The following is a 24,658-nucleotide window of genomic DNA, read 5'->3' on the forward strand; positions in this document are numbered from 1 at the left end:
ACCGATCCTAGTGCACTCCCAGATGGGACCCCAAGCAAAACCAATATAATACTTCCTTAGACACTCGTAATAGGTAACATATATCTCCTATCACTAATCTTGGAAATAGGTCATTATTATTTAGGTTTAAGAGCTGTAAACCTGTCCCGCAGAACTTTTCCTTTTAACTATCATGGCTTTTAAGTCACATACCTGATGCAGTCTAGACAGGTTCCTAGAAAGAGAATTGTCTACACCCTAATATTTCACAATGGTTTCATTTTCCTCCACAGCAATCTTAGTTTCTTTATCCCTTGCTAAAAGAAGTCTCAAAGTCACTCTGGACAAGAGCTGCAAGTAGGTGAAAGGTTATACATAGTTTTCAGTACCTATATTGTAAACCACAATGCCCAATGAAGGGTAAGAAAGAAAAAAAAATAGTGCCTGCTGCAGAGGTGGGGATGGGGAGGTGGGAGCGGGAGTTGTGGGTGGGAAACTGGAGACATTGGTGATGGGAATGTAAACCGGTGGAGGGGTGGGTGTTGGAACATTGTATGACTGAAACCCAATCATGAACAACTTTGTAACTGAATATCTCAGTGATTAATTTTTTAAAAAATATTTTTGAAAGCAAACTCAGTTTTCCAGGGTTTCCATGCAAAGGAGATTTCCTGGTAAAGCTCCAAATCTGTCACAGGTCCCAAATAGCGTAAATGCAGGCGCCTGCGCACAACGAGTCAGCCAACACGTGCTTCCTCCTCCCGAATTGTGGCCGCAGCTTCCGCGTGGGGCGGGGCCGGGCCGCTAGTGATGACGTCACCCGGAGGCGCAGCCGATTCACGGAAGTACCGTGCAGTTCGCCTCCCAGCCCCGCACGCTTGCTTTATTCCTGGTCAGTAACTGATCCCTCTGCGTGTGGAGAGAGGAGGGTATCGGGCTTTCGGGAGGAAAGTCCGGAGGAAATCGTGATCGGTCACCTCGTATCACTCCTCCAGGCCTTTCCGAGGGATTCAAGGCTGGAGGTGGGTCCGGGCGGGATGCTGCGTGAGGTTAGCACCTGAATCCGGGACCTCAGGCTGGCGCTCTGCAGAGGTTTGCATGCTTTCTAGATCGCCCGCTGGCCAGGGATTTGAGTTTGGTGTAGGGTGTGGAGCAAAAACTACATTGTATCTGGGTTGTTTCTGTCGAGTCCTCTATCCCAGCCATCTCAAACCTGCGTTCCTAATTGTAGCGTGGTTTTCAAGCGTGAGTGGAGGAGTATTTTGGAATCCCTCAAGTGCAGTTTCTTAAAAGCAGTTGCATGATGAAAGAAGCCGTAGGTTACTGGGAAACAAATAATTTGCTCTTAATGTAAAATCACTAGTAATCTAGGGCAAGTCCTCAAAGCAATAAAATTTGTTGGGCTGGAGCAGTAGTACAGCGGTTAGGGCGCTTGTCCTGAACGGGGATGACCCGGGTTCGATCCCTGGCACCCCGTATGCTCTCCCGGGCATCACGAAGAGTAATTCCCGAGTGAGTGAAGAACCAAGAGTAACCCTTAAGCATCTCCGATTGTCTCCCCCAAAGCAAAAACAAACCGATAGAAAATGTTAACATATCGAGCTCTGATGACTGGCGGCAATGCGCTGGGCAAAGAAGTGGGGTTCTATATCCCTCGCACCTCATCGTATCCCCAGAGTCACCCCCAAACAATAACAGAGTTCTGACGACTAAAAAGAAGCCTCTACAATTGTAAAATAGCAAATATCTTAATGATCCCGGTACATATTGTTTGCCTTGTTTTGTTTCATACATTCACAGAAATGTATAGGCACCCAACAAATATAATTTGTATTGGAAGTCATGTATTTGAGATTCAGCTAATGAAAATAAAACTGTTGGACAGCTGCAAGACATTCTGCCTTAATTTTCTGTAGCCACCACTGGGAGACTGGCCATTAGAAGTTAAAAGTCAATTGTATAGGTATGTGGCATAATTTGTCATAAACATGACATTTTCTCTTGTAAGAACTAATTTTATAACCTTGCTCCTTTGATGTCAACTAATTTTAGAATGTAATGTGTCAATTAGATTGTCCTATTAATTTATTTTGCATTTAATGCCCATATATTAATCTGGTGGGGTGAGGGCACCCTCTCCCCCAGTGTTTGGGGAACCCTGGGTACCATGGATCAAACCTGAGACTGCTATATAATACAGTCTTTTGAACCATCTCCATAAGCCAAATTTTTTGAGGAATACCATAATATCATGCGACGACTAGAATGGGAAAACATGGGAGTGAAGATAGATGGTCGGCAACTACACCACCTCCGCTTTGCTGATGACATCGTTCTAATAACACCAAACATCAGCCAAGCGGCACAAATGCTTGCGGACTTTGACCGTGAGTGTGGAAAGGTTGGACTACAGCTGAATCTTACGAAGACAATGTTTATGAGAAACAGCCTTGTTCCTGACGCTCCATTCGCTCTCAACGGAACCACCATCTCCGAATGCAACAGTTATATATACTTAGGTCGAGAAATCAACATGATGAATGACCTGGCACCTGAGTTACGCAGGAGGAAGAGAGCGGCTTGGAATGCCTTCAAGAGCATTGAAGAAATAACTAAAAGGACAAAGAACCTCCAACTACGAGCACATCTCTTTGATTCCACTATTCTTCCTGCATTAACATATGCCTCAGAGACCTGGACCCTACGAAAACAGGATGAGAACACTATTCGGGTCTCTCAAAGAGGAATCGAAAGAACTATGCTTGGAATATCACGATTCACTCAAATGAGAGATAGAATCCGGAGTTCTGATCTTCGTCAACGCTCAAGAATCAGAGACGCTGTCTCATTTGCCAAGACATCAAAAATCAGATGGGCTGGACATGTAATGAGGTTTACAGACAACCGCTGGACTAGAGCCATTACTGATTGGATTCCACGAGACATCAAAAGATCACGTGGACGCCCACCTATAAGATGGTCAGACTTCTTCGTCAAGACCCTAAATGATCGGTTTGAGGCTCTACATGTTCCTAAAACGAACAGATACCATTGGGCTACGCTAGCACGCAACCGGGATGAATGGAGACGTTACTGGCACCCGCTCGAATAAATCGATGAATAACGGGGATTAAGTGATTAAGTGACCATAATATGATAACAATATAGAGTTTAGGTCATTCGTTATGCACGTTGTGGAGAGGATAGCAGAAGGACCCCTTCTGCATTAACTAAAATCCTTGGGTGATGGAACTGGGGGCCCGCCACTGTTTCAGAGTGTGCTTTAATTACCTCCTTGCCCCAACCTCCAAATTCAGTTCTTGAAAGTAGACTTTATGGGACCCTAGAGATAGTACAGAATTAAGGTGCTTCTGCTTTGCATGCAGCTTCTTCCAATTTGATCCTCAGCACTGCATATGGTGCCCCAAGATGAGCACAAAGCCAAGAGTAGCCTCTGAGCATCACTGGTTGTAGCCCAAATCCCAGTCCCTCCCGAAAAAGGTAGACTTTATGCTCATTAATCTGTTCAAAATAATTTAATATAATTATAAGTTTAATTATTTAAATTAAACTTAATTTGCAACAATACGTGTAGAAAAATGATAAAAATGAGAATATCCTACTTTAAAAATTATTATTTTGTTTTGGGGGGCACACACAGTGATGCTCAGGGTTTACTTCTGGGTTGTGCTCTGGGGACATATGTGGTACCAGGGATCAGACTTGGGTCTGCCATGCAAGGCAAGCATCTTATCTTCAATACAGGCACCAACCATGCCCTACTTTTCATTTGACTTCATTGGTTAAGATTTTAGTAATTTTGACATTATATGCAAATTAGAGAATTGTTCTTACCTGATTAATTTTCATCTACGTGTACCACTCTCTTACCAAATTATTTTCCAGCATGCTTTCCAGTGTTAGCTTGCTTGTATCAGATTAATTTTCAGCTGTCATGGTAAAGTTGTAAGATCAAAGGCTCTTTATGTATCCTTATATGATTTTGTGGGTAGTAAAAGTGTGTTTCTCTTCCTGTACCCCTGACATACCCGTGTTACAGGTGGAGTTCTCTGCAGCCGGTGATGCTTAAATTTCAGTGACATGACTCTTCAGGAATTGGTACATCAGGCTGCTTCTCTTTATGCAGATGAAAAAGCTGTATGTTTTGATGACTGTAACAACCAGCCTCCAGTATACTATACTTATAGAACTGTAGTTACTCTTGCTTCAGAATTATCACATTTTCTATTATCACACTGTGACTTTCAAGGATTTCGGGAAATTGGCCTCTACTGTCATCCTGGAATAAACTTACCTTCTTGGATTTTAGGGTAATATTTTCTAGAACTGAAATTTTATGTTATTGTAATATAATTTATAATTCTCTAGATCATTATAAATTTTTGTTTGCTTAACTATTGCATTTTCCTATGTTTTTCGGTCAGTTCTAGGTAAGCTAAAGGATTTGTATTTCCCCTGGAGTATAGTAGCCATTAAAATTAATTAATCTGGCATTGTTTCGGAAGGATTCAAAAGTTTTACAAATTGCAGAACTTATAATACCTCTAAAATACAAGATCTGCTTCTAACTGCCAAAGGAAAAAGTAATAAATTCTGTTGTTAGATTAAAAAATCAGAAATAATGATTGATTTCTCCCCTCCCCTCCATACTGAAGTTTTGGATACTGAAGTATTCATACTTCAGTAAATGAATGTATAAATGAGTTTTGTGGAATAGTCTTTAAATATTTGGATGTGAAGTGGGAGAACATTTTCATTCAGATATTTGCAAAATATCTAGTCATTTTAAGTTATTTTATAATATTATCTCCTCATGATGATTGGTTTTCTTTATGTGATGATTTCTTCATCAGGATTCTGTAAATAAAAGATGCTTAAAGAAGTAGAGAAATTGGATATTTATCTCATAACATTAGTTAATTGAATAATTATGCATACATAAAGGAAAAGTTTGAATGTTTACTTTTATTCAATGATTGACAAAAATGTGTTGAGGATTTACTATGTGCAAAGATCTAGTGTCTTCGGAGTATACATCAAGTACTTTTATTTGAAATGATTACTTTGTGTAAGGGGCTGGAGCGATAGCACAGCAGGTAGGGCGTTTGCCTTGCATGCAGCCAACATGGCCAACTCCCGAGTTCAATTCCTCTGCTCCTCTCAGAGAGCCTGGCAAGCTACCAAGAGTATCTCGCCTGCACGGCAAAGCCTTGGCAAGCTACCCGTGACCAATTTGATATGCCAAACACAGTAACAACAAAGTCTCACAATGGAGACGTTACTCGGCCCACTCGAGGAAATCGATGAACAATGGGAGGACAGTGACAGTGACTTTGTGTAAGGGGCAGAGAGATAGTGCATAGTTTGAGACCCTTGTTTTGATTGCAGCCAACACCAGTTTGATTCCTGGGACTGCATTTGGTTTTTTGAGCACTGAGGGTGTGGCCTAACCCCCTTCAACCTCCCAGCCATAAAGAACAAATAAAATGATTACTTAGATCTTACACAAACATTGCAACAATATAAATTTTTCCCCTTAAAGTATTCTGGGTTTTTTTTTTTTTTGTAAAGTATGTATTTGAATAATGTCTGCTTGTGAATACATTACAGTTTAGTTTGTTTTATATTGTCTGATAGAGACAGATAAAGAAGTAATACTATATGTTCGGTATTTTAGGTATATTATACCGTAATATATAACTTTGTTTTTTGGGGGGGGCACACCTAGCAGTGCTCAGGGATTATTCCCGGCTCTGTGCTCAGGGATCACTCCTGGAGGGACTTTGCACAATATGTGGTACTGAGGACAGAAATCGGGTTGGCACTATGCAAGGCAAATGCTCTTATGTGCTCTATTATCTCTCCAGTCCTGTACAGCATGATTTTGAAAGAAAATTGAATTTCTCTAAGTCATGAGGATTTAATCACTGTCCTCCCATTGTTTATCGATTTGCTCGAGCAGGCCCAGTAACATCTCCATTTTGAGACTTGTTGTTACTGTTTTTGGCATATTAAATACATTACAGGTAGCTTGCCAGGCTTTACCGTGCAGGCAAGATACTCTTGGTAGCTTGCTGGCCTCTCTGAGAGGGGTGGATGAATCGATCCCAGCTCGGCTGGGCTGGCTGTGCGCAAGGCAAACGCCCTACCACTGTGCTATGGCTCTCAGCCAAGAGAATTTAATATAGTAAATAATTAGAATATTCAATCTTGAGAGGAAGAAGTAAAACTAAAATGTTAGCCAAAGATGAATCAATAAAAACATTGAAAATTCCGGGTAAATTCAATAGTAAATTACTTAGAGAAATCGGAATGTTCAAAGTCAGAACATTCTCAGAAGATGTTTTATGTTGATGTTGTACTTCTGTTTCTTCAGAATTCTCCAGGTTCCTGCTGCTTATGCGCCAATTGATCCAGATTCACCACCCACCTTTTCAGCACAGTTCATGAAAAAATGTAATCTAAAATTTATTCTTGTTGAAAAACAGCAAATCAATGTACGTGTATGCATTTAATGATTTGTTTTTGTTTGGTTTTGTTTTTAGGCCACACTTGCAGTGCTCAGGGGTTACTCCCAGCTCTGCTTGGGGGTTACTCTGGGAGGTGCTCTTTGGACTTTGCATTGATGACAATTTAAACTCTGGCTGCCCTTTGAGCTATACCTCCATCCCTTATATATTAAAATTGTTGGAGGGGGTTATTTTTGGATTCCATTCATTTTTTATGGTTTTTTTTTTCTTTTTTGGTAACACCCGGTGATGCACAGGGGTTTCTCCTGGCTCTGCACTCAGGAGTTACTCCTGGCAGTGCTCAGGGGACCATATGTGATGCTGGGAATCGAACCCAGGTTGGCCGCGTGCAAGGCAAACGCCCTACTTGCTGTGCTATCTCTCCAGCCCTGGTTTTGTTTTGTTTTCTTCACCATACTCAGCAATGCTCAGAGGCTGTCCCTGGCTCTCTGCTCAGGAGTGACCTGTGGGGGAGCCTAGGACAGCATGTGTGGTAGGTACCAGGAATTCAAACCAGGGTCAACGAGATGTAAGGCAACCTCATCAAATCCTTGGCTATTCTCTGACCCCTTCTTACATTTATCTCTCTCTCTCTCTCTTTTTTTTCTGCTTTTTGGGTCACACCCAGCGGTGCTCAGGGGTTATTCCTGGCTCTACACTCAGGAATCACTCCTGGCAGTCTTAGGGGACTGTATGGGATGCCGGGGATTGAACCCTGGCCGGCCGCTTGCAAGGCAAATGCCCTACCCACTGCACTATTGCTCTGGCCCCTTACATTTATCTCTCAATCACAAAGGATCCCTCTTACCCACTTTAGTATCTAAATTTACTAATTGGGCAGAGTTTCCCAGTGTCAACACTACAGGCATTTTAGGTAGGGTAATTGTTGTGAGTGATAAATCCTCTGTACGTTATCGGCTCTTCTGCAAGCTTTCTCTCCTTAAAAATCAGAAAACTGGCTGGAGCATTAGTGCATTGGGTAGTTGCCTTGCACACATTTCGACTCCCCAGCACCAGGTATGGTTTTCCAGGCCCAACCCTTAGTACCACTGAATGTGACCCCGCCCCCCCACATAAAACATAGAGGGATGTGCCCTCTACGTTGATCGAGTAGATGAATGCCCCATATAGCTTCTGTGTTTTAAAATAAAATGTCTTTTTACATAAATAATTACAAATGTTATTTCCCATCCAATAGAAATTCAGATCCTCCTATGAAGCATTATTGACCTATAGTAAGACCACCCTAGAACATAATGACCTAATACTCTTGAAACTTCACTGGGAAAATATTGCGTTGAGCTTGGAACTAAATGATGGAAAAGGAAAATGTGGGAAAGACAAATTGGACAGTTCTAATGCTGAGAACAGCCAGGGAGAAAAGTTCGAAGAGCACATGGATGCAATGCGAAAGGAATGCCTGGCCTATGTGCTTCATACTTCGGGCACCACTGGGACCCCTAAAATTGTGAGAGTACCTCATGCATGTATCTTGCCAAACATCCAGCATTTTCGGTAGGTGCTGTCCCTCTGTCCTTCAGAACTCTGTACTTCATTGTTATTAATTTCGGGTGGGGAAGCATTGCACTGCATCCAGTGGTCCTTAGGGCTTATTCGTGACTCTGTGTTCAGGGGTCACTCCCGGCAGTGCTCAGGAGACCTCATGGATGCTGGGGGTGTGTGCAAGGCAAGCTCCTGACCCACTGTATTCTTTCTCAGGCCCCAGCTCTTAAAGACCTTCAACTCAGTAAGCCCAACCAACCCAGGATAATATCCCTTGGATTACTTGGTGGTCATCTGATTAAGGGTTCTAACTATAGCTGTGGGAATCCGTTACCGCTGTGCCTACTTAAGTGTGTGATGAAACAACTAGACCAGGGGGACACACAACAGGCTGTACTGTGGGATTTGCATGCAGGAACCCTGGCAGCCTGCACTGCCCAGTCCCTGAGCGTGGCCCAGTGTTCCCCATACAAACAAAAATGGTTCAGTGACTGAGAGAAGCTCTATGTGCTTCTCTCCTATCAGGACTGCCGCTCCTATCCTCCAGCTTCCAGAGGCTTTTTCCTCTCTGCCTTCATGGGAAGCATGAGAAAGGAAATTTCAAGAGCTTTTCTTCAGTCCAATGAAGCTGACACATCAGAGAGCCTCAGAGATAAAATGAGTCACAGTGGATGTGGCTTTCTAAGGCCAGGGATGTAGTTCAAAAGCCTCAGGCAGGAGTAGCCTCTGTGCACTGAGGTGTGGGCCCAAAACGCACCTCCCACATACACAGTGAATACTGCTTTAAGTGACCTTGATCCTCTTTCTATAAAGAAGAGTTCTGGGGCTGAACTGATAGTACAGTGGGTAGGGTGCTTGTCTTGCAGCTGACCCAGGTTCAATCCCCAGCATCCCATAGGGTCCCCCGAGCCTCTAGGAGAGATCCCTAAGCTAGAGTCAGGAGTAACCCCTGAGCATCACCAAGTGTGTTCCAAAAGTGGGGGAAGATAGGGAGGACAGTGGGGTGGGATAGGGAGGAGTAGAAGAAGAGTTCTAGGATTAATAGCCCTATTTTGATTACTTCGAGTAGAAGGAAACGGATTTGAACAATGTTTAGAAAGTAGAGGCCATACACAGGGTCATAGGTGGGATTTTTTTTTTTAAAGAATGTGTATTGAGGGGCTGGTGTGATAGTATAATGGGTAGGGCATTTGCCTTGCACGCGGCTGACCAGGGTTCGATTCCCAGCATCCCATATGGTCCCCTGAGCTACCGCCAGGAGTAATTCCTGAGTGCAGAGCCAGGAGCAACCCCTGTGCATCGTCGCCAGGTGTGACCCAAAAAGCCAAAAAAAAAAAAAAAGAATGTGTATTGATTTCAATGGTAGCCATTTTTTTTCCTTTTGGGGTCACAGCGATGCTCAGGGGTTACTCCTGGCTCTGCACTCAGGAATTACTCTGACAGAATTACTCCTTGGGAGACCATATGGGATGCAGGGATCGATCCCGGGTTGGCTGCGTGCAAGGCAAACGCCCTACCCACTGTACTATGGTTCTGATTGTGTCAGCCATTTCTAACTGCTCTGTTTTGTTTTGCCTTAGGGAAATTTTTGAAGTCACACAAAATGATGTTTTGTTTCTAGCTTCACCTTTGACTTTTGACCCTTCTGTGGTGGAAATATTTGTTGCTCTGTCAAGTGGTGCCTCTCTGCTTATTGTACCAACTTCAGTCAAAATGCTCCCGTCAAAATTAGCTGCTGTTCTTTTTTCCCGGCACAGAGTGACTGTTTTGCAGGTACGTTTTGAGACCAAGTGGAATGTTTTGTCTTTGAGTAGTTCATATTTTAAGTAGATTTTGTTTTTGTTTGGAGGCTACCCCTGGCAGTGTTTGGCAAACAGTATATAATGATGCCAGAGATCTAACCAGGGCCAGCTACGTGTACCTTGCTTCTCTCTCTCTCTCTCTCTCTCTCTCTCTCTCTCTCTCTCTCTCTCTCTCTCTCTCTCTCTCTCATCCTGTAGCCTTAAAAAATAACAACAACAAAAAACCAAACAAACAAACAAAAAAATACCTTTGTATGCTTTTTCTGCAGAAAGATAATGAGATAGGAACTATGAATTGCTTTTACAGATTTTTTCCCCTCAGTCTTGTTGCCTATTGTTGTAATATAAGAGCATTTTTGCTTTCACATTTGTTTTCTACATTTAGAAGATAAGGCTGCTGGTATAGGTTTTTTTTTTCTTTTTGGGTCACACCCAGCGATGCACAGGGGTTACTCTTGGCTCTGCACTTAGGAATCACCCCTGGCGGTGCTCAGGGGACCATATGGGACGCTGAGAATTGAACCCGGGTTGGCCGTGTGCAAGGCAAATGCCCTTCCCGCTGTGCTATTGCTCCAGCTCCTGCTGGTATAGTTTTTCCAAATAATATTTACCCTTTGATAGACACAGTGTTCATTTCCACGTGGGCTCCCCAAATTAAGCTTTTTAACCTTTTACGTTTTTATTAAAGACTTGGAAGAAAGAAATACATTGTTTTTCATGTACTTGCAGGCAACACCAACTTTGCTTAGAAGATTTGGGGCTCAGCTTATCAAATCTACAGTTTTATCCACCAGTACCTCTCTCCGTGTGTTAGCCCTCGGTGGGGAAGTGTTTCCTTCACTGGCTGTTCTCAAGAGCTGGAGAGGAAAAGGCAATGGAACACAAATATTTAATGTTTATGGTATCACAGAGGTGTCAAGTTGGGCAACATTTTACAAGATCCCAGAAGAGATTCTTAACTCCACTCTGAAGTAAGGGTTTGTTTTAATTACTGAACAGGATAAAAGAAGCATTTTCTCCCCGCCCCCCCCGCTACACCCCCCAAAAAAAATTTTTTGGGGGGCACAAACCCAGTGCTAGTACTCAGGATACTGCCAGCCCTGTGCTGGGGGAGGTCCATATGATGAGCCAGGCCTCCTGGTTGCAGAACCTGCTTTGCCGCTTCTCAGTCCATTGTGTCTCTCCAATGCCTTTCTAGAATCTTAATAACACTTTTTATAAACTCTGGGTAGTGATTTTAGAAATAACTTTTTTTCCCCTTTAGTGCTGGAGATTGAATCCAGGACTTCGCATGTGCTGTGCCTGCATGTACTCTGCCTCTGAGTTGTATTCCTCACTCTAGAGGAACTATTTTATCTAGAATTTCCAGCTGGGACTCCGGAGCCCTATTATACTAGGTGCTACAGAACCTCCGGCAACTTTTTGACACCAAACAGCAATGAAGAACATAGGATAAAGTTTCCACTTAACCTTTTCTTCTAGGAAGTCTTTAAATTATAGCATAACAAAATTAATTTTCTTAAACCTTTGTTTTATATAGTGTTAAATGTATTGTCACTGTCACTGTCCTCCCATTATTCATCGATTTGCTCAAGGTGGCCCAGTAACATTGTGAGACTTGTTGTTACTATGTTTGGCATATCAAATATGTAATGGGTAGCTTGCCAGGCTTTGCCGTGCGGGCGAGATACTCTCGGTAGCTTGCTGGGCTCTCTGAGAGGGGCAGAGGGATTGAACTCAGTCAACTGGGTCAGCCGCGTGCAAGGCAAATGTCCTACTCACTGTGCTATCGCTCCAGCCCAAATGTATTGGAAAGTGTTAATAGTATTTTCTGTAAGAATGAATGAGATGCTTACAGAATAAGATGCTTTTCTTAAGATGCTTAAGAAATGAGATCTTGGGGGCTGGAGCAATAGTACAGCGGGTAGGGTGTTTGCCTTGCACGTGGCCAACCTGGGTTCGATTCCCAGCATCCCATATGGTCCCCTGAGCACCACCAGGAGTAATTCCTGAGTGCATGAGCCAGGAGTAGCCCCTGTGCATCGCTGGGTGTGACCCAAAAAGAAGAAAAAAAAGAAAAAGATCAAAAGAAATGAGATCTTAAAATTCTGATTAGAATGGTTGTCTTGTCTTTTATGCAGATGTGAAATGCCTGTACCACTGGGACTTCCCCTGCTTGGAACAATGATTGAAGTCAGAGATTCTGATGGTTTCACAATTCAGGAAGGCACTGGCCAAGTATTTTTAGGTGGGTTTTTACATTTATTGATTGGAATTTTTAAAATTATTATTAGTGTTATAATCCAGAGGTCTTTATTTTTTGTTTCGAACCCCACTTAAGCCACAGATTCCTAGGACTGGGCTCCCCGTTCCTCACGGGGGCTTCTCTGCCCAAACAGGCTTGCACTTCCCCTGAACCCGGGTACCTTTCTCTCTGGCTTCCTTTCTTTTCTCGTCATTTTCCTTCCCACATTCCCAGAAGCTGTCTTTGACTCTTTAGAGTGCTTCATATTCCTAATATGCACATTGTTTCTCCTGGCAAGAATCTTGCCCTTATTCGTTTACAGCAAGGCTGGTGTCATGCTGGCGAACGCTGCACACTCTCCTAGTTCTGCTGTGAACTGTGGATTTGTTCTGTTTTGAATGTCCTCAGTGTCAGCTTTTTTTTTTTTTTGTAGATCCCCTTGTGTGTGGCCCAAGGAGCAATTCCGTATTTTCTAAAAATTTAAAACCACTTTTTGGTCATTTTGACAGTATCCTGGAAGATGGTGGTGCTGGCTGAGAGGTTACAAATTCTTCTTAAGTAGGAAAAAATAAATAAATCTAAAGCAAAGGAAAAACTTTGATCTTTTCATTTTCTATTTTTCCAATTTTCTTATACTCACTTTTCTTTTAGTGATGACTTTTTAATTTCATCCTCATGGTTATGAAAATAGTTAATCAGTTGCCATAATTATTTCAGTTAAAAATGTCTTATTGCCTAAGAGAAGGTAGAAAAGTAATTTTAAAATGACCTTCTTTCCTTCCTTCCATGCCAGGGATCGAACCTGGGTCTGCTGCATGCAAGACAAGTGCCTACTCATTGTACTATTTTTCCACACCTGTGTATTTGTAGCCAAAGTCGTTTTTAATCACTAACCTAATCAGTCTCTCTTCCCCCTTTCCCAGAGGTGCTCTGTAGGCCTGGAGATGGTCCCAACAATTCTGACATTAGGCCCAAGGACAAAGCACCTCCAGCCCTGTTCATAGTGCTGCGGTGCAGGGTGGGTTGGGGGATGGAGGCACACAGAGCTACTAATTTGGGGGGTGCACACAACAGTGACTAGAGGATCCTGTGGTGCTGGGGATTGAACTGGAGTCAACCTCATTTGAGATATGCTTCCCCCCCCCCTTTTTGGGTCACACCCAGCAGTACACAGGGGTTACCCCTGGCTCTGCACTCAGGAATTACTCCTGGCGGTGCTCGGGGGACCATATGGGATGCTGGAAATCAAACCTGGGTCAAAGCAAATGCCCTACCTGCTGTACTATCACTCTAGCCCCTTGAGAAGTGCTTTAAACCCTGTGCCTTTAAACATGCCTTAAACCCTTAAGACCTGGACTATTTCTCCAGCCCCTGAAGAATTTTTTAAGCCACATATATTTTTTAAAAAATAAATCTTGTTTTATCCCTTTGCTTATTTACTGAAGTAACTATCTTTTAATCAGACCGCTTTTCCTAGCGAGCACCCCTTTCCCTATTAGCGTTCAAAAAATTGAAACTTCACAGCTGAACATTTGGTGATACTCTATGTTTGGTGGTTTGTGATACGGTTTCTCTCTAATTGTTTCAATGGCCATGGCCTTTCTATCTTGTGAAGGCGGCAGAAACAGAGTATGTTTTCTGGATGACGAGACAACCGTGCCATTTGGCACAATGAGAGCCACGGGAGACTTTGTGACTGTGGAAGGTGGACAGATGTTTTTCTTGGGACGGAAGGACAGTCAGATCAAACGTCATGGCAAACGCCTTAACATCGAAATTGTACAACAGGTAGAACTTTAAAGTATTTGGCTTGGGGGGGACAGTGAGGCAACACCTGGCCGTGCTGAGGAGTCAGTCCTGGCAGGACTCAGGGGACCATAGAGGGTGCTGAGGATTGAACCCAGTTCGGCCACCTTCAGGGCAAGCTCTCTTCCTGCTGTTCTGTGTCTCCAGCCCTGACTCCTTGCAGGTGTCCCTAAAAGATGCCAGGGATTGAACCTGGTTGGGGGCGCATGCAAGGCAAGCTCCCTGCCTACTGTGTTATCTGTCCAGTTCCTATTATAACAATATTATCATTATTTTAAATCTTCAGTCCATTTCCAAATTATTTTGACTGTTGACTCAGATGTAATAAGTTTGAGCATTTGAACAGTGTGTTTTTCTACAATTGTTGGTAAATTTGGGTACCCTCTTACAGGTTGCCGAAGGAATTGAGCAAATGGAGGCTTGTGCTGTGATCTGGTATAATCAGGAAAAGTTAATTCTGTTCACCGTGTCCAAAGCTGATTTAGGAAAGGATTATATCTTTAAAGAACTGCAGGAGCAACTTCCAAGTCACGCAGTCCCTGATGATCTCGTGCCAATTGATGCACTACCATTTACCTCTCATGGTAAAATAGCTTGAAGTAGATCTGTGAGATGTCAGATGCAGAATGTATTTATAACTGGTTGAATGCCCACTTAAATTATTACTGTTATCATTATTGCCAGTATTTATTGTGGTAGACAGTCTTGTGAAATGCTTTGCATAATTAACTTACTTTATCTCCAGAAGATCCTGGTGGTTTTCCTATTTGCAGTTGTGGAAAGCTAAAGTGGAAAAGAGATTAACTAATAGGCCTCATATCACACTGCTTGTAAATTGATGGAGATGAAATTCTGTCTTGGCCTGTTTGATTCCAAGACATAGACTGTTGATCACTGTATGATACTGCTTTCCCAGTTTTAATATTTTTCCAGTGCCAGGGGTCGAGTTCAGTGCCGTAGAAATGTAAAGGATGCTTTCTATCTGCTGAAATAGACTCTGGTCCTGTTGTCTTCCCAATTTTATCTCTGTTTAATTAGCCATGCCAGGCATGGAAGCCAGAGCCTCTTGCTTACAAGGCATAAACTTTGCCAGTGAATATAAGAAGAAAATAAATAAATAAATAAATAAAATGATGGGGAAAAAAAAGTAAGGTGGAGTTCATGCCCAATTCAATCAGCTAATCAATGGCTGAATAAATAACTATACTCCTACATAAAACAAACCAAAAAAAAAAAAAAAACTTTGCCAGTGAGCCACAAGCCGGGCCCCTTCATATATATTTAAGATGCCAATTGTTAGAAGTGCAGTAATTACTTATAGTTCTATTTCTTTAGTCTGTTAAGTTTCCCTTTTTCCTCTTATCTATTGCCCACTATTCTTTATAGCGTCCGGTTGGGTTGACTTTTTTAGAATTGACTATGACAAATTAATTTATAGAATTTCTGTCCTCTACAATGAAAAAGATTTTATATTCTTGAAAAATAAGAGATTGAGGTTGAATTATTTTTTAATTTTTATTTCTCTTATATTAAGGCAAAGTTGATATTTCACAGTTAAATAAGATTTATTTGAACCACATAAACTTGAAGTCTGAAAGTAAGCTTAATGGAAAAAAGGAACTATGGGGGAAATTACAGCATTTGTGGAAGGTACAATTTTTAAGATACAAATTTGTTACTTTAAAGAGGTCATTTTATACAAAGGGAAGGCTAATATTCTAGGAAGTCTGATAGGATTTTATTTATTTGAGATTTTTGGAGGGGAGTTGGGGGCTCAACCAGATGTGCTCTCAGGGCTTCCTTCTGGCTCTGCACTCAGGATCACTGCTGGTGGTGTTTAGGGGACCATCTGAGCTACCGGGAACTGAACCCAGGTCAGCCATGTGCAAGGCAAGCTCCTGCCCGCTGTTCTATCTCTCTGGCCCTTATTATTATTTTTTTATTAGTGAGACATATGAGGTACAGTTGTAGACTTACAAATGTTTGTGCTTGGGTTTCAATTACACAATGATCAAACGCCCATCCCTCCACCAGTGCCCACTTCCCACCACCACGGATCCCAGCATCCCTCCGACCCCCCATCCCCCCCACCCCACCCTGCCTCTGTGGCAGGGCATTCCCTTTTGTTCTCTCTCTCTTATTGGGTGTTGTGGTTTGCAAAAGAGGCAATGGGTGACAATAATGTTTTCTGGCTCTTATTTTTAATTTTGGTTTTGGTTTTGGATCATACCCAGCTGCACTCAGAGATCACTTCTGTCTGTCTGACAGGGTTTGGGGGACCATATGTTGTGTAAGGAATAGAACCTTGGTCAAGCTGTGTGCAAGGCAAGTGCCTTATCTGCTGTATAGTCTCTCCAGCCCACCCTGCTAACATTTTCTAAGAATGTCATTGTTACCTAGATGCTGAGTAGTAGTAGTTGAATTGATTTGATTTGATTTGATTTGAAATACATGTTACTATAACCGTGGGTCATTGCAGTTTTTCCCTAGAATAAATGCAGAATTTTCTAAAGGGTTCTAAAAAGGTATAAATTTTATAGTTTTTTCTGAAAGTAGAGTATATATATTCAAAGTCTTATCTATTTCATTTTCAGATACTTCAAAAGTAATTTTATATCTAATATTACTGAAATCCCAATATTAGTAAAATCAAATTTTCTTTTTTGTCTTTTTATTTTGTTTTTGGACACAGCCAGTGGTGCTAATGGCTTACTCTCGGCTGTACACTCAGGAGTCATTCCTGGTAGTGCTCAGAGGGCTTTATAGGGCGCCAGAGATTGAATCTGGGTCATCGAACTTGGGTGCAGGGGATGTGCCCTGCCCACTGCACTATTATTACTCCAGTCCTATTTTTATAATCTGTTTCTTGTTTTATGTGTAGAAAAGCTGCTTAATGGGAAGTATACTTTGTAGTTTTAGAATAGGTGTGTGACAAAATTAGTGGCATGGTCATGGTCTCCTTTACTTTATTTAGAAAATACTTTTTATTATTAAAAATGTGTGTCCTGTGTTCATAACGTTAGTGTAGGTATTGTATCTAAATATTACCTGAAAATGTTGAATTCTTTTTATTTTAGACCTTTACGTATTTCTCCCTTCTCTTTTCTGTAGTCTATTCTGAATCTCTCAGAATATCCTTCAAAGATTTCTGACGAGTCATTCACAAATTGCGGTGGCGATTCCTTAAAGTCCATACGGCTCCTCAATGAAATTGAAAGTCTTGTTGGCAAATCAGTACCTGGGCTTTTTGAAATTATCCTTACCAGCTCCATTTTAGAAATTTACAATCATGTTGTTCAAATGGTGTATCCCGATAAAGAAGTGGAATTTAGCAAGAATTGTGCCACCAAAAGAAAATTCAGCAACGTGGATCAAGAGGAAAGCAGCAGGAAATCTCGCCACCAGATATCAGCCAGGCCTTTATCTCCTGATGGTGATGATGAGCAGAGACGTTCCTTCATCGCCCTAAGCCGCGGGAATCAGATATGGTCGCTGAGTACCACTGGCATTGTAGCCAAATCAGGCCAGTGCTCTTCCACCCATTCTTCTGATTTAATTTCACAAAGGAACTCTCCAAATGTACCACGCTCCAGTTCTCCAGCTCTCATTGCCACGTTACCAGAGCCAGCCTGCGTTGCCAAAGGTTTTGGAGAGCAGATGGAGTTTCGGGTGCGGTGGGGGTCAGACACCGGCAAATGTGTAGACGCCTCACCGCTTGTGGTGATAGCAGAGGCCGCTCCAGCATCTGCAACTGTGTACATTGGCTCTCACTCTCACAGGATGCTGGCAGTTGACCTTTACTCTGGGAAGGTGAAGTGGGAGCAGATTTTGGGGGATCGGATCGAATCATCAGCCTGTGTATCTAAGTGTGGAAACTTGATTGCAGTGGGTGAGTTTCAAAATTTAAATTGAGTTCCCATAAGAAAATAGTTCCCGGGGCTGGAGCAATACCACAGCGGGTAGGGCATTTGCCTTGCACGCGACCAACCCAGGTTCGATTCCCAGCCTCCCATATGGTTCCCCGAGCACCGCCAGGAGTAATTTCTGACTGCATGAGCCAGGAGTAACCCCTGTGCATCGCCAGATGTGACCCAAAAAGCAAGAAAAAAAAATTTTAAAAAATAAAAGAAAGTAGTCCCCTCCTTGGAGTGTGCTCACCGCTGACTCCACCCATGCTGGTCAGGACTCCTGACTGCACCTTACCTGTTGCAGCAGCTTAGGGGACATGGGCTGGAGCAGAAGTTCCAGAACTGAACTTCCCAGGTTCTGATCCTAGTTCTGCCGTATATTTATTAAGTCGTGTAGTTTTGCCTTAGTAACTTTCATCCTTTCATCTATGTCATGTTAGCATTGTGGCTCTGCTTCACCACAAGGATTGCATGAGCTAATAGACGGAGGAATTTTAGCATAGCACCCTCCACAAGAAGATATAAGGCTTAACACTGGCTGTTGTTAACGTTAGCATTTCTGGAACATGCTAAAAATGAGCGCTTGGCCATATACTATCCACATTACAAGAATCCCCCTAGGTGGGTATACCTGTGTTCAGCAGAAGACTGAGGCTTTGCAGTGCTCGTCACATGCCTGTAGATGATCAGGACAGGTTCTCAGCAGGCCTGCCCAAGCTTCTCTCCACTGCAGCGTGCTTCATTGGTCTCTTGGTAGAAAATGAGAAACAAGGTTTATTTTAATTTTACACCATAGGTGTAAAGCACTCTCAGTGGTGATTTTATAAACTGTTTGAATTCTGCTTTTCATTGCTGAAGTTTAGATCTGAGCTGAATGTAGTGACTTGTTATACATTAAGAATATCAGATGTCATGTTTGCCTCTCAATGCCTCTTTTGCAAACCACAACACCCAAAAGGAGGGAGAGAACACAGGGGATTGCCCTGCCACAGAGACAGGGGGGATGGGGGGATGGGGGTGAGAGGGATATTATCCATGGTGGTGGAAAATGGGCACTGGTGGAGGGATGGGTATCTGATCATTGTATAATTGAAACCAAAGCACAAAAAATTGTAAATCTACAACTGTAAAAAAAAAATAAAATAAAATAAAGGGGAAAAAAAAAGAATATCAGATGTAAATTCATGGTTTACATATTTATATCTGCCTTTTGGCTTCCCTAACAGGCTGTTACGATGGATCAGTTTATGTTCTGAAAAGTAGTAGTGGAGAGAAACACTGGGTTTTCACTACCCAGGATGCGGTCAAAAGCTCAGCCACCCTGGACCCGACCACAGGACTCCTGTACATTGGCTCCCATGACCAACGTGCATACGCTCTGGACCTTTATGTGAGACCCCATCTCCTCAGCTCCCCCCATAAATGCAGATGAGCAAGAAGCTGTCCCATGCCATGGATTAGACGGCAGGGGTTCACAATTTCCCCAGTTGTGCATGTTTGTAGGAAAGAATAAGGGGTTAATTTGCCATTTTACCAGTTTAATATTTGTTTTTCTTCCTTACCAAATTTACACAAATGCAATTGCTACTCAGACTTTTATTTCATAGGGGCTAGAGCCATAGTACATTGGGTAGGACAGTTTCCTTGCACACTTGACTTGGGTTCAATCTTTGGCACTGCATATAGTCTGTCAATCCTCTAGAAATAATTCCTGAGTACAAAGTCAGAAGTAACCCCTGAGCACAACCAGGGGTTATTTATTTTGAACACACACACACACACACACACACACACACACACACACACACACACACACAATATTTTATACATTTAATAATGAAAGTGATAAAAATTAAGAACTATAGAGAAACAACTGATATTAGAATGATAATTTTAAATGTAGATGAGGGGACTAGAGAGGTAGTATGGGGCTGCAGGCAGCCAAACCCTGTTCAATCCTGACACCACTGATGACCCCTCCAAGTACCTGCGGGCCCAATGTGAATGAGAGTTACAACTTGGCCGGCCTCTGAGAAAAGAAATTTCATTACTTTGTTTTGATTATGTGCAACCTGGCAACATAATCAAAACCATAGACATATACACCAAGATTGTCTATTTATGACTTGTTAATAATATCAAAAAATAGTTTCAAACAATTTCCAGTAATAGGAATTTTATGCATTAAAGATCAGTTTTTAGGGGCTGGAAAGATAGCACAATAGGCATTTGCTTTGCACATGACTAACCCAGATTTGATGCTCAGCATCCCATATGGTCTTCTGAGCACTGCCAAGATTAATTCCTGAGTGCAGAGCCAGGAGTAACCAATGAGCATCACCAGGTGCGGCCCAACAACATATATATATTTATATAATTTTTAGTTTTACAAAGTGAGCTCAGTTAGATGCCAAGCATCTTTTCAGAATGATCACATCTGTATTATTAAAGAGTGTGTGTGTGTGTGTGTGTGTGCGCGCGCGCGCGCACGTACCCAAAAAATGAACAGGGAGAATGCTAAAACATTCATAAACATTTAAGAATTCTTTGTTTTCTTTATAACAAATAGATTCTCCTTAGCGAGCATGTATTTTATACTAAAACCAAACTTAATTAAAGAGATAATACTATGAGGGCTGGGAAATGTGGATTTGGTAACTACCTGCAAAACCTCCTCATTTGCTTTCTCGTTCGCAGGCAAAGAAGTGTGTTTGGAAGTCTGACTGTGGAGGCGCAGTCTTTTCTTCCCCGTGTGTGACCCTGACTCCACATCATGTATATTTGGCTACGCTGGGAGGACTTTTAGTGGCTGTAAATCCTGTAAGCACAAGAGACTATCTGTTATTTTACTACCAACTCTTATTTTCACTTAACTCTTTCCCTTCGTTTCTCTTTGCTGTCATTGTGCTGATGGGGCTCAAATACCCCTGCTTGTGTGTGGATTTTCAGCTTGTGGAACTGGCATGGGATCACGCTGCAGTGCTCCCCACCACCCTGCAGTGCTCTCCAAAGTGTGCATTCCTTAAGTGACAGGGTTTGTGTGTGCTCCCTAGAGCTCGCTCAGAGGTGAGGCACTCAGGTTCCCTCACCATCCTCCCTGGGGCTCACTGCAGTGCTCTCTCGTGTGCTTGCCGGGGTTTACATTTTGGTGGTGGCCCTCTGCATCTTTGTTTTGTTGAGTTGTGTTCACTGGTTGCCAACCCCCATATGTGGTACTTACACATACCTGGCTGTGCTGCAGTCAGAAATTGCTAGCAGTGCAAAGGCCCACAGTTAGCTGAGCTCCCGGGATCATGCTTGGCACATGGGGGACACAGGGAATTCGAATTAGGGGACCATTTGCTGGCTTGCACAGTGGCATTTTAAGCCCAGGTACTGTTTCTCCAGGCCCCCTTTTTTTTTATTTACCAGTTTTTAAAACTACAGAGTTTTGCTTTGGATTCAGTAAGTTTAAAGCTGTTTACATTAATAGTCCAGCTCTCATGGAATCAAAACTCACTATGGAGAGAGGGTGTGGGAGGTAAGGCACATGTCTCGCGTGTGGCTGACTATGTTAGTCTCAGGCACTGCATGTGGCATTACAGGCACCTCCATGGGACACTCCTGAGCACAAAGCCAGTAGTCCCTGAGCAGCACTGGATGTCACCCCCACCCTACTCCCCCCACCCTTCTCAATAGAAAACTCACTATAAATAGAGTCTGGAAAAATGAAAATCCCAAGTTCCCTCTGTATCTCTGTCACCCTCTGTTTGTTTGTTTGTTTGTTTGTTTGTTTTTGCTTTGGGGGGATACTCAGAGGTTACTCCTGGCTCTGCACTCAGGAATTACTCCTGGCAGTGCGTGGGGGACCACGTGGGATGACGGGGATCTAGCCCAGGTTGACTGCATGCAAGGCAAATGCCTCACCCACTATATGCCACCCCAGAGGTTTTTTAACTGGCATAATTTTTATAATCATAAGTTTTTTTTTCCATTCTAAAGATAAATTTTTGTTGTTGTTTGTGTTTTGGGTCCACACCCAGTGGTGCTCAAGGCTTAATCCTGGCTCCCTGTATCACTCATGGTGGTGCTCCGGGAACTATATGCGGTGCCAGCTTGAACCACGTTTGGTTCTGTGCAAACCAAGTACCCTAACTCCAGTTAAGTCCACTCTCTCCAGCCCTTAGGATAGACCTCACGTGATCATGATTTCCTGGATTCTCTGTGAGTCTTGACCTTGGCTCACATAAATTGCACTGATTAGTTTTATAGCTGTGTAGTTGTGTACTTGCCTCATTTATAATGTCAACATGCCACTGAAGCACTTTCGGGTGCTTGTATCTTAGCCTCTGGGAGTCTAAGGATGTGTTATGGGGGTGATTGATTAGTAGGGTGATTTAAATGCTCCAAATTGCTTTTTGCCTTTGATAGGCCACTGGGGACAGACTCTGGAAACATGTCTGTGGAAAGCCACTCTTCTCTTCTCCACGCTCTTGCCGAGAGTATGTCTGCGTTGGCTGTGTCGATGGGAATTTACTCTGTTTTACTCACTCTGGAGAACAGGTAACAGTTTCTAGTTTTATTGTGAAAATATTGTGTGCATGTGGGGGAAATGTATTTTTCACAAAGACTTAATAGTTGATGACAGTTGAAATAAAAAAATTAAGTAATTACTCAACTCATTGTGCTGAAAGTAACTTCTGTTTTTTTTTTTTTTCATACCATCGATTTCCCTTTGAATGAGGCCATAGTGGATTTAGTAAAAGATTCTTACACTTTGCCATCTCCTTCCCCCAGTTAAAAAGTGTAGCACAAGTTTAATTAGAACTTCTGTTAGGGTTGTGAAATTGGGAAGAAGCCCTTGCTTTATTATTTTCTTTTAAGGGGTGCAGTTGGGCTACACCCAGCATTGCTCAGAGGTCACTCCTGGTGGTGCTCAGGGGATTAGTCATATGTGGTGCCAGGGACTGAAAGCGGCTCAGTCACATGCAAGGCAAGTGCCTTAACCCCTGAATTACTCTCTTGCCCCAAGCCCCTGCCTTATATATGAAATGTACAGTTTGATATGGAGCTCAATTTTCATTGTATGGTGGTCCCATCTTCAACTTCAGGTCTGGGGAGGTAGGCTCCTGTGGGTTACATTTGATTTTTTGTTGAGAACATTCTGTCCACTTAAGTTCCCACAAGTGATTGATTTATGGCACACCTTCTGCTGTACCTGTTTTGTTAGTACTTTAGCTGTAAAATAAGTGTTCCCAATTATGGGTTGGGCTGATTCTGGATGCTTTCTAAACTACATTCAAGGATTGGAGCAACAGTACTGTAGGTAGGATGGGTAGGATGTTTGCTTTGCAGGAGGCTGACCCGGGTTCAATCCCCAGCATCCTATATGACCCTCTGAGTACTGCCAGGAGTAATTCCTGAGCACAGAGCCAGGAGTAAGCTCTGAGGACCACTGGTTGTGGCCCCAAAACAAATTAAAAAACACATTTATTGTGCATGAGCTAACCATCCCTTTTGTTTCACTTGACAGTTGCTTTTTAATGAAATATTTTATTAAATTCACTTTTAATTTAGAAAGTAGTTTGAATTATTCTTACCTTTAGATTATAAACAATGGGCAAATACTAATATGTATGTATACATATATATATGTACATATATATATAACTTTTTGTAAGGAACTTCAAAAAGACTAGTGTTTCAGCCCAATCGAGACTGACAATATTACACATCATATTTCATAAACAAGCCCACTGTACTTTTGCTTTTCATTGTTTATCTATGAATACTACCTTAGATTTTGGGCTTTTCTTGTGCCTTGTGCCCAGAATATTGACCAGCAGTTTTTTCTGGTAGCTTTGAAATAAGCAAATACTATAGGGCAGATGTACGACTCATAGCTTTTTGTTAAAACTTTCAAATAAACATTGCCTGTAAACCCTGCCTTTTGTTACACCTTCTTTTTACATTAGGAGAACAGAGTAAGATAGTTTTTCAAAATCCATTAAATAATCGGTGCAGTTTTCTGTGCAGTTTAACTTTGAACTATGTTTCTAAACATGCAAATAATCTCTCTTGGAGTTCAAAATTAATTTAACTTTCTGGTATTACTCGTGGTAAGAGTGCTGCAGTGGTTTTTGTCCTAGAATTGACCACCAGGACCGAAGCCTAAGGACATTTTGGAAAAAGCCATGGAGCTAGTATTTCATAGCTTACATCTTTTTACATTCTTACTAAAAATGCCATAAAATTTAATTGGCAGAGAGTTGTTTAAGTGAGATGAATGATTTTTTGTGTGTGCTTTTTTTTTTTGACCTTTATCACCCTTCAGGTTTGGCAGTTCTCTACCAGTGAACCCATCTTTTCATCTCCCTGTCCATCAGCATCAGAACAAGAAATAATTTTTGGTTCCCACGATTGCTCTATCTACTGTTGTAGTGTGGAAGGTCTCCTCCGGTGGAAATTTAAAACCTCTGCGAGGGTGTACGCAACCCCATTTGTGTTCCCGAATCGTGGTCAAGGCAGCGAATCTTTGGTGGCCGCAGCCTCCACTGACGGCAAACTGTGGATCCTGGACTCTCGGAGTGGACAACTGCGGAGCATGCATGACCTGCCCGGAGAGGTGTTCTCGTCTCCTGTGGTCTGGGAGTCCATGCTCGTTATTGGCTGCAGAGACAATGTTGTTTACTGTTTGGATTTATTGTGTGGCAATCAGAAGTGATCAAGTACAGTCTGTACTGGGATATCTGTGAGAAGTTTGGAAATAACTTATCACGGTTAAGTTTGTAAATAATCTTACATTAAAGATTAGATTTTGCATAATAAACTTGTCTGCTGCACTTTTTGGGAGGACAACTATATTTTACTTCCAAGAGGAACAAATACTTTTTATTTATTTATAGT

At 42.3% G+C, this 24,658-nt stretch overlaps 1 protein-coding gene across 3 annotated transcripts; it reads left to right on the top strand.

Moving 5' to 3' along the window:
• Window positions 1-852: 852 nt before the first annotated feature.
• Window positions 853-24,575, top strand: AASDH (aminoadipate-semialdehyde dehydrogenase). Of its 3 annotated transcripts, XM_056111418.1 has the most exons (16): window positions 853-871; window positions 1,780-1,942; window positions 4,040-4,310; window positions 6,377-6,497; window positions 7,708-8,024; window positions 9,593-9,785; window positions 10,544-10,785; window positions 11,956-12,062; window positions 13,675-13,847; window positions 14,257-14,449; window positions 15,400-15,515; window positions 16,977-17,754; window positions 19,000-19,163; window positions 20,471-20,593; window positions 22,184-22,315; window positions 24,087-24,575. In XM_056111418.1, the coding sequence occupies exons 3-16, from the start codon at window positions 4,081-4,083 to the stop codon at window positions 24,474-24,476; spliced, it is 3,279 nt and encodes a 1,092-aa protein (XP_055967393.1). In that variant the 5' UTR covers window positions 853-871; window positions 1,780-1,942; window positions 4,040-4,080; the 3' UTR covers window positions 24,477-24,575. The 3 variants fall into 3 exon arrangements, with proteins under 3 accessions (XP_055967393.1, XP_055967394.1, XP_055967395.1); XM_056111419.1 differs by lacking the exons at window positions 853-871; window positions 1,780-1,942; window positions 4,040-4,310; window positions 6,377-6,497 and having other exon boundaries at window positions 7,853-8,024; window positions 9,634-9,785; XM_056111420.1 differs by lacking the exons at window positions 853-871; window positions 1,780-1,942; window positions 4,040-4,310; window positions 6,377-6,497; window positions 9,593-9,785 and having other exon boundaries at window positions 7,853-8,024.
• The last annotated feature ends 83 nt before the right edge of the window (window positions 24,576-24,658 follow it).

Source organism: Sorex fumeus, unplaced genomic scaffold (genome assembly GCF_029834395.1).
Source record: "Sorex fumeus unplaced genomic scaffold, SorFum_2.1 ptg000013l, whole genome shotgun sequence".
NCBI classification, from domain to species: Eukaryota; Metazoa; Chordata; class Mammalia; order Eulipotyphla; family Soricidae; genus Sorex; species Sorex fumeus.

Coding starts and splice junctions, on each gene's coding strand:
- AASDH (XM_056111418.1), top strand. CDS start 4,081: ATGACTCTTCAGGAATTGGTACATCAGGCTGCTTCTCTTTATGCAGAT. Junction 12,063..13,674: donor CACTGGCCAAGTATTTTTAG/GTGGGTTTTTAC, acceptor TATCTTGTGAAG/GCGGCAGAAACAGAGTATGT. Junction 13,848..14,256: donor ACATCGAAATTGTACAACAG/GTAGAACTTTAA, acceptor ACCCTCTTACAG/GTTGCCGAAGGAATTGAGCA.